Source organism: Emydura macquarii, unplaced genomic scaffold (assembly GCF_026122565.2).
Source record: "Emydura macquarii macquarii isolate MOO-44397 ecotype Brisbane River unplaced genomic scaffold, CSIRO-AGI_Emac_v2 contig_2676, whole genome shotgun sequence".
Classification (NCBI taxonomy): domain Eukaryota; kingdom Metazoa; phylum Chordata; order Testudines; family Chelidae; genus Emydura; species Emydura macquarii.
Window position 1 is genome coordinate 27235727 of NW_027132813.1, and position 12593 is coordinate 27248319.

A 12593-nucleotide genomic window follows, 5' to 3' on the forward strand; every position below is an offset into this window, starting at 1 on the left:
TTTGAGTCCATCTTCTGAAATGGCCTTTGTTCATCCTCCAAGGGCTGCCTCTTTCCTTGGGTATGCATAAGGGCTGATGTTTGTGGCCAAGAGGGTATTATTTTATTATAAATAGGTTTTGTTTGGTTTGTATTTGCTTGAGGGTGAGGAGCAGCTCCTGGCTTTATTTTTATTTTATTGTATTTTTAATATAGGGCAAAGGCACTTAGAATTTAGGGCAGGGTCTTGGGAGGGGGGAGGGGGAGAAGAGTGTGTCTAAGTGATTTAGGAGCATAGGACCATTGAGTGAGACATGCTCCCAAGTCACTTAGATGTTTTTGAAAATCCCACCTATATTTATTATACATTTAAATAAATACAACATGAAATCCTGGCTAATATTGTTCTAGAGCTCAGTTTAATTCAACTTGGAAGAAGTAAATAGTTCACCACAAATGGTTTTCAAGAAATGAGTTACAATTTTTTCCCTGTATGTAATATTACAGTAATAAATGGTATCTCAGGTCTTGGAGTGATGATTTCTAATATCCAGGCTAATAAGGTACTAACTGACCTGTTTAATGTATAATATATATTATTACTGCAGTAACAGCCACTGTGAACAAAATATAACTCTCACAATTTTATCATGAGACTCGTAATATTTCCTTAAAGCCCAGCTCCTGAAGTCATATGATTCCATCAGAATCTTGTGATTTTTGAATGCTTGGGGTTGTCAATCCTGAAATAGGGTAGATTATTACATGATCATAAATATAGTCAGTGAATAAGAAAATGTCTTGGGTATGTTTGCTCAGTGGTAACATGTGTGCGCGTGCATCGATATATTATGGACCATCCTCTGGCTTCCAGATTCTAAAGCACAAGCATGTGGGTTTATGACCTCATTGTTGGAAAGCAGAATATTAGTCATTGCTTTGCCCTTAATATTTTTAATTGCTCTCTTTCTAGGTAAAGTGCAGTATCTTCGGCACGAGTAGCTATTTTAAAACCATGCACCCCTGTAATATGCGGCAGATTCCCATTTATTGCAGGATCTTGACTCTCCAAAGGTGTTGTGCAAAATTAAGCACTCGGGACTTTTTCAAGGGGAAAAGGCAGTATGCCGCATTTATTGACAGAAACTAAAGTAATAACTAACTTAAACCTACACATACACACATACACGCGCCCAAACGTACCAGAAAGCGTTCTATAGTTATATATAGCTACCAATCCTGATTGTGGCTTGAGATCGTAGCTAGGGTTCGTTGCTGGAGTTCGTGGCTCGTGGCAGCTACCTGGCCAGGGAAGCTGGGCACGAGGAGAACAGGGTCCTTGTCGGGCACGCACCGACGCTCTTCTTTAGATGATATGTAGAACGCTGTTTTTCCCCCAAAGCCTTGAAATCTCACCCAGTCTTTTATAGGTTTTTCAGTTCTGCTGTGTCACGTCGCTTCTCTGTGACCCTTGATTGCTGGTACAATAGCAGACGTGACTTTCAGCTTGTTCTTTGATGTCTTTGATTAAGTTTGATTAAGTTTTTCTGGGGTGGAACCTTCTTTGCTTTTTGGGGCTGTGTTCACACTCTTCAGCCTAGGATGGACTTCACACTTCATCAGGACAACTTCATCAGGACAGGCTGGCAGTTTGGGTCTGACTCACACACACATACACCCTCCATTCATACCTTGTTCAGATAACTCTCTTATTCATCTAAAGGTTTAGAAAGGGTTTGACACAAGATGGAGTACATAGAGTCAAAATGGGGTTTTTACACAAGATGGAGTACATAGGGTCAAAATGGGGTTTTACATTCACAATATGGAGTATGACTGAGAGAAGTTCAAATGTTACATGATTTCAGTAATAACCATATAGAGGTTGACACAAATAAGGGTATGAATTAAAAGCTATGAATTAATCTACAGGGTTACAATTACAATTTTATTCCTACAAAGGGGCATGTGAGACCGATATATAATATCCATCTGTTAGCAGAAATGAATGGACACTCCCCAGTTTTGATGAGTCTTCTATCTGTGCTAATGCATCAATTACAAAATCACAATTCGGTACTAGACAGATGCCCAAAATAGCAGTAGGGTAAGGCTGACTGTGACGTGAGGCTGATTCGCAATTTACGAAATATGTGGGTGCTTTTTCAGGGTAGCTGTTTTTCACAAATGGTGGCTGTAGCAGAGTAACTGATTCAGAAACTTTTTTAAAAGCTGTTGTATAAGCGTAGGAGGATTTAATTGGCAGTAAGGATAATCCTATACATTTTTTCCCTTAACGTTTTGGCCCTACCATGTTATCTTCTTTTTTTAAAGGTTCAACCTGAAGGAAAGTTTAACAATTGAATTTACTTTTCATTCTTGTTTTTTTAGTATTTGCTTTTTCGTCATACTGGATAATAAGTGAAAACGACTTCTTTACATTTTTGGGCCCTGATTGCAAGATTGAGACTTTAATGATTAGTCAGTTTTAAATCATTTTCTTTTCCTGGTACTCATGCTCTCTCACAGTGCAGCAAAATGTGTGCTGCAAACTGCAAGGGATCTTTTTATAAGCAAAATTAATTTCATTGCAGTTTAAAAAAAAATAGTTGAGACATTGGTTTTAGAGTTTGCAAAAGCTTGTTTTTACAAGCCTCTAAATTTTGGATTGAATTAGGCCTGTCAATTTCCTTTAACTGTAGTTGCCATTTAGCCCTTTGTTAGTAATTGTGTTGGTTGTCAGTAATTGTGCTGGCCTCTTCAACTGTGGTAATGAATGTTTGTAATGGGGCATTACACAGATAATATATAACAATGAAACAGCTGCATTTTTATCATAATGAAATATACGTGGGCTGTAAGACCTACATAGACTGTCATTTTTTTTTATATGCTTGATTCTTGTGTGTAACCTTTTGAGAAGACCTTCTCAATACAGTTAGAAAGAAAAAGACATAAAAATAAGATTACAAGAAAAACCTTGCAGCCTTCCCATTTGAGAGAAATAGGTGGTTTGTTTGTTTTTTTGCCCTTGATGGAACTGTGGGGAGTCTTTTCATTTTCCCAGCTTTACTAATGTCCAGCCCTTGATAACTTGCACTGCAGTCCTCATCCTTTCAGCTGAGGAGCTCCAGATGGGGTTTCTGTGAAGCCTGTCAGCGGCGCTGCTGAATGGCACAAAGCACTCCCTCCACGGTAATAGGCATATCGTCCCTGCTCTGGAGACAGTCCTGTCCGATTCTGTGTCGTTGTGATTGTCAGCATTTGGTCAAATTCCTCATAGCAGGGGCAGGTAGCTGGGTAGTTCCCAGACACAGCATTCCAATCCTTTACTTTGCGGTGGGTAGTGTTGAAGCTTTTGAACTGCTCCCTGCATTGGACAGTGGTGCAGTGGATCTCTAACCCTGCCTGCCTCTTAGAGATCTTTTCAGATAAATGCAGATTTTTGGTGCTTCATGGGCCTCGAAGTCCTCATACCACTGATTCACCAGAATCCTGGAATCCTAATACCTCTAGATGAGCCAGCAAGTTGTGTTCTGAGGGGTGCAGGTGCCTATCAGAGGGCTTTGTGTATGGACGGTAGTGAGGTTTGGGCTTAAACATGTGTCAGAGCTCACGCCCATGTTATATGGTAGGCATACCCTCAGAGGCTGGATGCTTTGGGTGAAATCCTGGCCCCACTGAAGTCAATGTGAGATTTGCCACTGAATTCAATGGGGTCACGCTTTTATCCTTTGTCTTTAGAAAGCCAAGAGACTAGAATCTGGAGTCAAACCTGGGTCTCTTGCATGGCAGCTCAGGGTATTCCTAGTGAGTTACTGGACTGTCCTTTTCTTGTTAGAAGTTAAAAGGTAGGTTCTATTTAAATTGAATTTGCAATGCATTGCAATGAATTATAAATTATGTATAATAAATTATAATCTGTACAAGTTATGTTTTTAAAAAATTGTATTGGCATTACATTGCAAAAGGCCTCTGCATGCATTAACATGATGACAGACAAATCCAATTACTAGGGCAACATGCCCAAATTAACTAATAAAAAGTGAACAGCAGAAAGGATTAAAAGAAATATGTACCATTAGGAAGTAATAAACTGTCAGAAGCCTGGGGCAATATATAGAAATGTAGGTGCAGTCACCATAGTTGCAATCAATTGAAATAATTAGGCACACAATTTATATGGGGCCCTGGACTTCTGACTCCTGGAAATTCTGGCCCAGCAGCTCATTTCCATCTGTAATTTCTATGATTCTGCCAGTTAATGGTGATGAGCTGTTTCCAGCATTTCCTTTCATACGTATGCCATTCTGGATTAGCCTCATGCAGATAAATGGGGAGGTAGGTACGGTGCTTATTTTGACATGAAGTGATAATAGGTAAACACAGTCAATGACACACAGATATCCTTCTGCATTTGGCTTGGTGTTCTTAATTCACGATTGTCAGGGCTGATCTAATATTTGTGTTTGTGACCAGGCAAACAGAGATGCAGTAATTAGCCGTGCCCCGGACCAGAAGGATGATCGAGCTGTCAGCCTCCAGGATGCTTCTGCAGTGTATGACCTTCTGAGTATCACGCTGGGCAGAAGAGGGCAGTATGTCATGCTTTCTGAGGTATCTGATCCTGGTTTTTACTGAGATGTCAGCCTAATTCTTGCAAACAAAAACTGTCCTTTGAAGAATAATCATTGAATGTGGGTGGGGGGGAAAGAGTAGGAAATACAGTAGCTGAAAATTGTTAGAAACGGCTTCAAATCTGTGTCAGTTTAGGTAAAAAATGTACACCTTTGAGTGCCCAAACAAGGCTCCTAAAGCCATACATAGGCACTTAAAGAAAATGGGCCTGGTTTTTCTCATTCCCCTTCCATGAACTTAGGAGAGGAATTGGAAAGGGGAACATTGCCTTAAAAAATCACCTGGGGCCATTTCAGATTGTCCATTCATGCAAGCCGTGACTTGACCACTGAGCTGCATCTGAGCAGCAGCCTTGACAGAGAGAAAAATGCATCTCTGACATTTCTCCCAATATTTATTTTTCAGTGTTTGGAGCGAGCCATGAAGTTTGCATTTGGTGAATTTCACCTCTGGTACCAGCTGGCCCTTTCCATGGTGGCTTGTGGGAAGGTAAGTCCTAAATCAGAGAAGCATGTTTTTCTCCTGTGTGATGTATTTTGCTTGGTTTTGAGGTGTGCAGAATCATGTATTTTATATGAGTTAATGACCATGTACAGCCTATGTGAAAGGTTAGCACTGTCTGGTTAGACTCTCACTGTATTTCACAACCAGATGTGTGTGTTGTATACTGGGCATTGCCTTGGCAGTATAGCAGTTGTTTGGACCCTGGTGTCAAGGAACACGGGAAAACCAGACTTTTTTTTATACCTGTAGTCACTGGAGAAATAAGACAGCAAGTTGTATGAGGCCCTTCCTCATGTTCCATATAAATACGTTGTTTAAAATAAGCTGGAAACTGGAAAAGAAGACTCTTACTCTGTGATAGGGACTCCACCACCAACTCAGTCTGTGGCTTTGGACTAGTCACTTAACCTCTCTAAGCCTCAGTTTCCCCATCTTGAGAAAAGGGGATTGTCACTAATACTGATTTCATGGGGATGTTGGGAGGATTAGTTAGCTAATGTTTGCAAAGTGCTTTGAAGTTGACATGTGAAAGACACTAGAGAAGAGCAAAGGAGTGAGCGTGTTCATTTATTTATTTATTGTCACAAGCTTTTGGAGTGAATTTAATACTTGTCAAAGACTGTAGATTAACAACCTAGGTGATGGAGGTCTTCTATCCACACAACATAGGCAAACGCAAACTCCTCGCATTGCCTTGACATAAGGAGACCCCGGGTAGGAATGAGAGAATAGTTCAGACTTTAAGCTCATTTAATTGCTGGACTCCCTGCTGTGTCATCCAACAAGGGAGCAAATTAGTGCTGAAAGCAATGGTAATTCAGTAATGTGGACATTCATCCCTGAGGTATGGGCTGAGACTACCAGCAGTTTTCACTCAGGGCACAAGCAGCAGCCACATGGGCCCGGATGCACAAACGGACTTAGATGCCTAAGTCCCTATTTTGGCTCCATTCGGTGCACAAAATTCATACTGAATCCTATAGGCACCTAAACTCACTTGGTGCCTAAGATTTTTGCAGTAAAAGTGCCCTGGGTGCCTATGTTTCTGCCTCTGGGCATGTGCACTGCTGCTTCCCTCTAGGCACCCAGATGCCTGTCTGTCACGTAAGCTGCAGAGCGTTTCACAAACCAGGGGAAGATAGGCATTCAGCCACCAAAGTTGTGTGCAGGATGCAATCCAGTAGGTGCCCTCTGAGCACCTCTGCCAGACTGGGCCTGTCAGGCCAGGTGAGTTCACACAAACCAGCTGGGGACCTCCTTCATAGCGTGTAGCCTGGTGGTGAGTGTGCTCACCTGCGATGTGGGAGACCCTCTGGTTCAAGTCCCCTCTTCACCTGAGGAAAAGAAGGGATTTGTGAATCACACTGATTTTCTATGGTGAAAAGTTCCAGAGGGGTAGTCGTGTTAGTCTGCATACAGCAAAAACAACGAGAGTTCTGTAGCACTTTAAAGATTAACAAATTTAATTTCTGCAGGCATACGCTTTTGTGGGCTGCAGCCCACTTCATCAGATGCAAGAAATAGAAATCAGATAGGGGGTATATATATATACATCCAAGGGTAAGGAACAACAATGGGGAGGGTAGGTGTTAGCAAAGTCCATTCAGTTAGAGTAGAGTAAAGGAGCTCATTCACCTGCACATCTACTAATGTACTATGTGCCAGCAATGCCCCTCTGCCATGTACATTGGCCAAACCAGACTGTCACTACACAAAAGAATAAATGGACACAAATCAGACATAAAAAATGGTAACATCCATAAACCAGTCGGAGAGCACTTCAATCTCCCAGGATACTCCGTAGCTGACTTGAAAGTTGCCGTACTTCTACAAAAAAACTTCAAAAACTGACTTCAGTGAGAAACTGCAGAGCTGGAACTCATATGCAAACTTGATACAATCAAATGGGGTCTGAATAGGGACTTGGAATGGTTATCTCATTACAAGAAGTAATTGTCACTGTTCACACATTCTCACCTTCTAATCAATGGTTGTGAACAGACCTCATCTACTCTAACTGAATGGACTTTGCTAATGCCTATCCTCCCCATTGTTGTTCCTTACCCTTGGATGTATATATATACCCCCTATCTGATTTCTCTTTCTTCCATCTGACGAAGTGGGTTGCTGCCCGTGAAAGCTTATGCCTGCAGAAATTAAATTTGTTAATCTTTAAAGTGCTACAGGACTCTTGTTGTTTTTACTGATTTTTCTAGGGACCTAAAAGTTAGGCACTGTGTCGCTCAGCCTTTGTGCATTTTGTGTAACGACTTTTGGCTGTTGCTAATCTGAGCTGCATTGGAAGAAGCGACCTGAAAGTAAAAGTCTCCGCATCCTGTCCTTTGAACTAGAGAGTTCTTTCACCTTTTGGGGAAGGGGCATGGCTTACTGGTCATTACACCAGACTCAGGGTCCAAATTGGAGAATTCATTCCCAGTTCTGTAACAGACTAGTAGTATTAACACTGTACTAATATAGTAATATTATTATTATTATAGTAATATTATTATACAATACTAATATAATATATTATTAGTAATATATTAATATTAATAATATACACAACAGTTTCCCTATCTGTAATGTTGGGGTAATAATAATACTGATCTGCTTTACATGGGTGTTCATGTTTGTCAGTGGCTGTGAGTTCCTTGAATGAAATGTTCTGTAGAAGTATCAAAAGGTCATTGTTCTAAATATTTTCAGTTGTTAGAATGAGTAGGGACTCTATGCGTGAATGGCATTAATAAACATTGGCACTTAAACTCTTTATGTTGCATGTCAATATTTAAATTAGTGCTGTTGTGTCACGGTAGGATTTTTTGGGACTATGGGGAGCATCTCATTAGCTTGTATGTTAAATATATTTGTACATTACAAGCAGAAAGAAATGATTAGACCAGCAATAAAGTGTGCAATATACAGGAGCAGTGAGGCGCTGAGGCGGAGATTTTCAACAAGATGCTTGCTCCTGAATCCTTTAGGCGTTTTGGAAATCATTTCACACGAAAAAAGATCCATCCAATATATCAATTCATAAACAAGCCTAATGCTGCTGCTCAATGAAACAATAAGCCCCATGCTCTAGTGCCAACACACTGCACTGTCCTGTGAGAGGTGCAGGTTTGCGGGAGGATTTTTTCAAAGGCCTAAATGGGAATTAGGTATCCAACTCCCCTTGACTTTCAATTGAACTGGGCACCTAACTCCCCTCTGTGCCTTGCAAATCCCCTTGATTCCTGGTCTCTTGCTTCCTGGGCTAACAATGGCATGGATGGCTGTGAAGGGGGAGCTCTGTGCCTTGCATCCATAATAGTGATCACTCTGGCAGATAAAGGAGTGGCTTTGCCTGCTTCCAAAGGAGCATTACCTACTCCTCCGAAGCAGACAAGACTGTGGTTGTGCTGATCCAGTAGAAGAAAGGTGAAAGAAGGAGATGCAAAAGCCAACGTAGAAACATAGTGAGCATGTCCTCAGGGCTCCTGTAGGGACGCAGAGGACCCCAAGATGAAGCACTTCACAATAAATAGGGTGCTGACCTATTGCCATTAATGATTTGATTGAGAACTCTGCTCTTCTCCTCATATTACATATCTGCTTATATACCTCTTCCGGTATCCTTTAGATATTACACATTCAGTATTAAAAATAAATAAAAAAAGCAGTAAAACTCACACTTGCCTCAGTATAAATGTATGTAAATATTTTAAATCAAAGGACATCCTATCCGATTGCCTAGACTTTAAATGTTCAGGAAGTGAAGTGGCCTGGTGTTGCAAATTGATATAAGAGCTGTAAATACTCTGAGCCTTATTTGGGTCAGAGGGAGTTCCCTTACCCAGCAGTCCCATCTGTGCAGTATTCCATTTCTAGTTCTGAAGCATTCCCAGAGGATTCCTGTCGTATACTCTGCAATGCGTCATCTTGCTAATGGGAGATGTGGCTTACATTTTTATACTGCTTTGCAGTTTGGGCAGAACAGAGTTCATTTAAATGTAAGTACTCAAATATAGCAGGGAGGGATGATGAGCAGTGTGTCTGTGTAGACCACAGAATGCAGAATACACTTGAGCTTTCAGAGGTAAGAGATCTGTTTTCACCTGTCTCTCAGTTACTGCCAATTCCTGACCACATTACCAAGACATGAGATCCCACATCCCGAGATGCAACTTTTCCTGCCGTATTTGGAGTCAGACTCATAAATCTTTGTCATCACGGGAACCCAGTTTGGTAGACCCTTTCACTGACCTGTAAATCTTGAAAACTTCAATATTATATTTTTAATCGCCACAAAATCTGTCCTGTGTAAAAGTGGTGTCAAATCCAATCTTGCCCTTCTGTTTACACTGTTCCTCTTGTGTTAACTTGCACTTCATATTTCCCCCTTCATCAAGTCAAGAGAGACTTGAAAGTCAAAATTCCAGCCATTTCCTCCATCCACCAGCTAATAAATTAACCAAGTGCAGTATGTTGTTTTTCACAAGTGTATCAGTCTGACCATTAGGTCAGTGAATTATGCTTGTTTACTACATAAATGATGTAGAATGTATGCATTATTTTGTGTGTGTTCTTCCTGTTCACAAAGATGGGAACACTGCTCTGTAGGATATTCACATTGGGAAAATCAGTGGGTTTCTTTAAATGGTGAATGAGATTATGAAAAGAAGCATAAACTTTTTATTGTACAACTAAATTTAAACAATAGAAGTAATAGAAGAACAGTGATTTCACTTTGCTGTGCTTCTCCAAACACTGATATGTGATTCCTTAAAGGTATTTTTACCCATCCTAGTAGAGGTGTGTACAATGAAATGTGTTTTCCAAACAAAAGAATTACTTTTGATTGGATTGATAAACATACGTGTGAAACTTCCAAGCCTGTGTATTCAAAGTTTAAAGTTACACCTTTCTATCTCTCTGTCTGGGCATGCTGAGTGCCCCTGTTGCTATAATGCCAGGTCACTGGGAAAGGCCCTTTTGCAGCCAATGCAGCTTTGGGCCGTGATGAAGGTGTTTTTTAAATGACTTTATGGAATCTCTTCCCCAGTCTTGGAGATGCTGGGTGCCAGGCTAGTCCGAAGGCACAACTTGGAGCTGCTCTAAGATGCCCCTGCTGTTAACATCTCACAATGCGCTGATATGGTAGCCAGAGATTGGCGGGATGTGGTGGCTCCCCACTCATGTTTTTTACACCAGGACTGGGGGTGTCTGAGAGTGGCAAGTGGCGTGGTAGCCACTATATCAGCCCTATGTTGCCTGAGGGAACCCTCAGACAACCCAATAAGCCAGCTTTCCAGATTGTCAGCACTGCCAGAGCAAAGCATGGATTACTAGGCTGAACATGGTTAACTTAGCATGACAGGATTTTCCAAGTGCAAAACTGGGACCTCTATTGGCGAACAGAGTGAGGGAAGAAGGGCCAGTTTTGGTCGGGGATGTCAAGGAAGTTTGATCAGATGCTTGGGATAGTCCACTTCTCTCTCAGCCTCTCCCTAGCCAAGCAGCCTCCACTGGAGTTGGTGGGAGTTGCTCGTGTACAACCCCTCTGCAAACCAGGCCATTGCCGTTAGGCCAAAGTTGTCAAGCTTGGGTGCCTAAGTGATTTATTACAAGCCCAGGGGATGTGAAGTAGGGGCCCTCGCAGCTACAAGCATGGCACTGCCTATTACGTGTTCCCTTCTGTCATAGTCCTGCCTTTCTAGGCTCCTGTCCTGCAAAGTGCTCTGGGTCCTGAACTCCTTGTCGGTGGAGAATGCTCAACACATCATAGGGCCGGACCGTTCCTTTGACGAATCTCTTATGCACCAAAGTTGTGGCGACCTGTTCTCTGTAAAGATGAAGTGCTAAAGGTGCCTGCGCAACACACTCATCTGTTTTGGGCAGGATTAGACATTATTGTGCCCAGTCTTCTCACTGTGCTTTTCTAAGGGCGCATGGTTTTGTGCTTCATGCCAACGGGTAGGTTTCCCTGTGTGAATTGGAAATGTAGCTATTTAGGGATAGCTACAGAATTATTTATTTCTTTAGCTGTAAACAGTAATAAAAAATGCCCTTACGAAAAAAGCGCCGGGTGCCTGGATAGTTAATTAAACCTACTTTGACGTAGCAATGGTCTCCCGGGTCAGGCAGATGGCCATTGAAGATATTCTCTTTATACAGTAGGTAGAAACATTATTTAATTAAAACAAATTAAAAAGTAAACTTTGTTTTGAAAAAATGTTGAGAGAAATCAAAGCTCCATGACTGGTTTTGAAATGGGGGAGGGGCGGGGGGAGGGAGGGAGAAGGAATGTGGTGGATGGCTGAACATGCTGAGGCCAGCAGAGGTCAGTGTGATGTATCTGCTGAAGCCAGAATGTGTTACCCTTCTCACCCTTGCATTGGAGGAGGCAGATAGATAGATTGTGAGGCTGGGGAAGGCCCCATGGCAGTGTTGAAAGGACAATGGGGGAGGAGTTACCTTCGGAGGAGTGTGATGTCAGCGATAGTTACCCAAGCGTATGTTTGACCTACCAGACATTTGAGCCCATAGGGCACCTACAGCTCTTGCCTTCAAGTTCATGGAGCATCCAGTATGCTACTAAACATCTAGTAGGGACAGCTGTCATAGCACTCACAGCAAAGGCCGCAATTGCTGAGTTTGGGAGCATTTACATCATTCCTGCTCCCCCTGCTTTGGCAGGTGCTAGGGACACCCTCGCTGCGACGGGAGAGCATTGCTGAGTAAACAATGCAGAACGGCGAGGGGGGCTTCAACCATGAACTTGGTGCCTCAAAAGAACAGGCAGTAAAGAACCTTTAAACCACAGGGACTGCCCCTGTCTGCTCTTAACCTTCCTGCCTTTGTGCATGGTTAAGGGAGGAGGAAGTCGTGCTCTGACACCTGAAATGTTTTTAGCACCCTAATGCTTCAGGGGATGTTGATGCTATACAAATAATAATAGTTACGTTCTTGTCAGCATCTCAGTCACTCAGCAACTGTGCTTGGGGAAGGGAAGCTCACTGTTTCCAGAACCGCTGGTTCTGTATCACTGCCACTGTGGGCTGAGCATTGGTTACTGTTTGCGGGTGGTGCAAGGCTGCTCAGCACTACGCTGTCAGCATTTCATTTTAATTTCAGGTGCTTCCCTTTAAAGTCAGTTTTGCACAGAGATGAGCTGCTCACTGTGATCCACTGAGGAATATGTGGGTTATTGATGATAACATCCACAGCCAAATAACAAGTCATATTAACTCCTCATTTACATTTTAAACTGTTTCCAGCCACGTTCCAACCAGGAGCAGGAATACTTTGTCCTTATTTAAAAACAATGCAGCAAAAGCAAACGTCTTTATCAAAAGCTTCCCGTTTGACTCAAAGACATGCCTATAATGCCATCATAAAGCCTTCCAGAAGGTTAGAAAGAAAGATATAAATATATTTGATACATAATTCTGAATCGAGAGCAGATGAATTTTATGATTTAGGAGGCTC

General features: G+C 42.0%; 1 protein-coding gene across 3 annotated transcripts in view; it reads left to right on the forward strand.

Moving 5' to 3' along the window:
* The window catches only part of TTC7A (tetratricopeptide repeat domain 7A), a 240412-nt gene that overhangs the window by 63473 nt on the left and 164346 nt on the right, over window positions 1–12593 (forward strand). For all 3 annotated transcript variants that reach the window (XM_067565099.1, XM_067565100.1, XM_067565101.1), the window contains 2 exons: window positions 4458–4595; window positions 5022–5105. In XM_067565099.1, the coding sequence (XP_067421200.1) occupies window positions 4458–4595; window positions 5022–5105 (222 nt within the window). The remainder of the gene's footprint in view (window positions 1–4457; window positions 4596–5021; window positions 5106–12593) is intronic.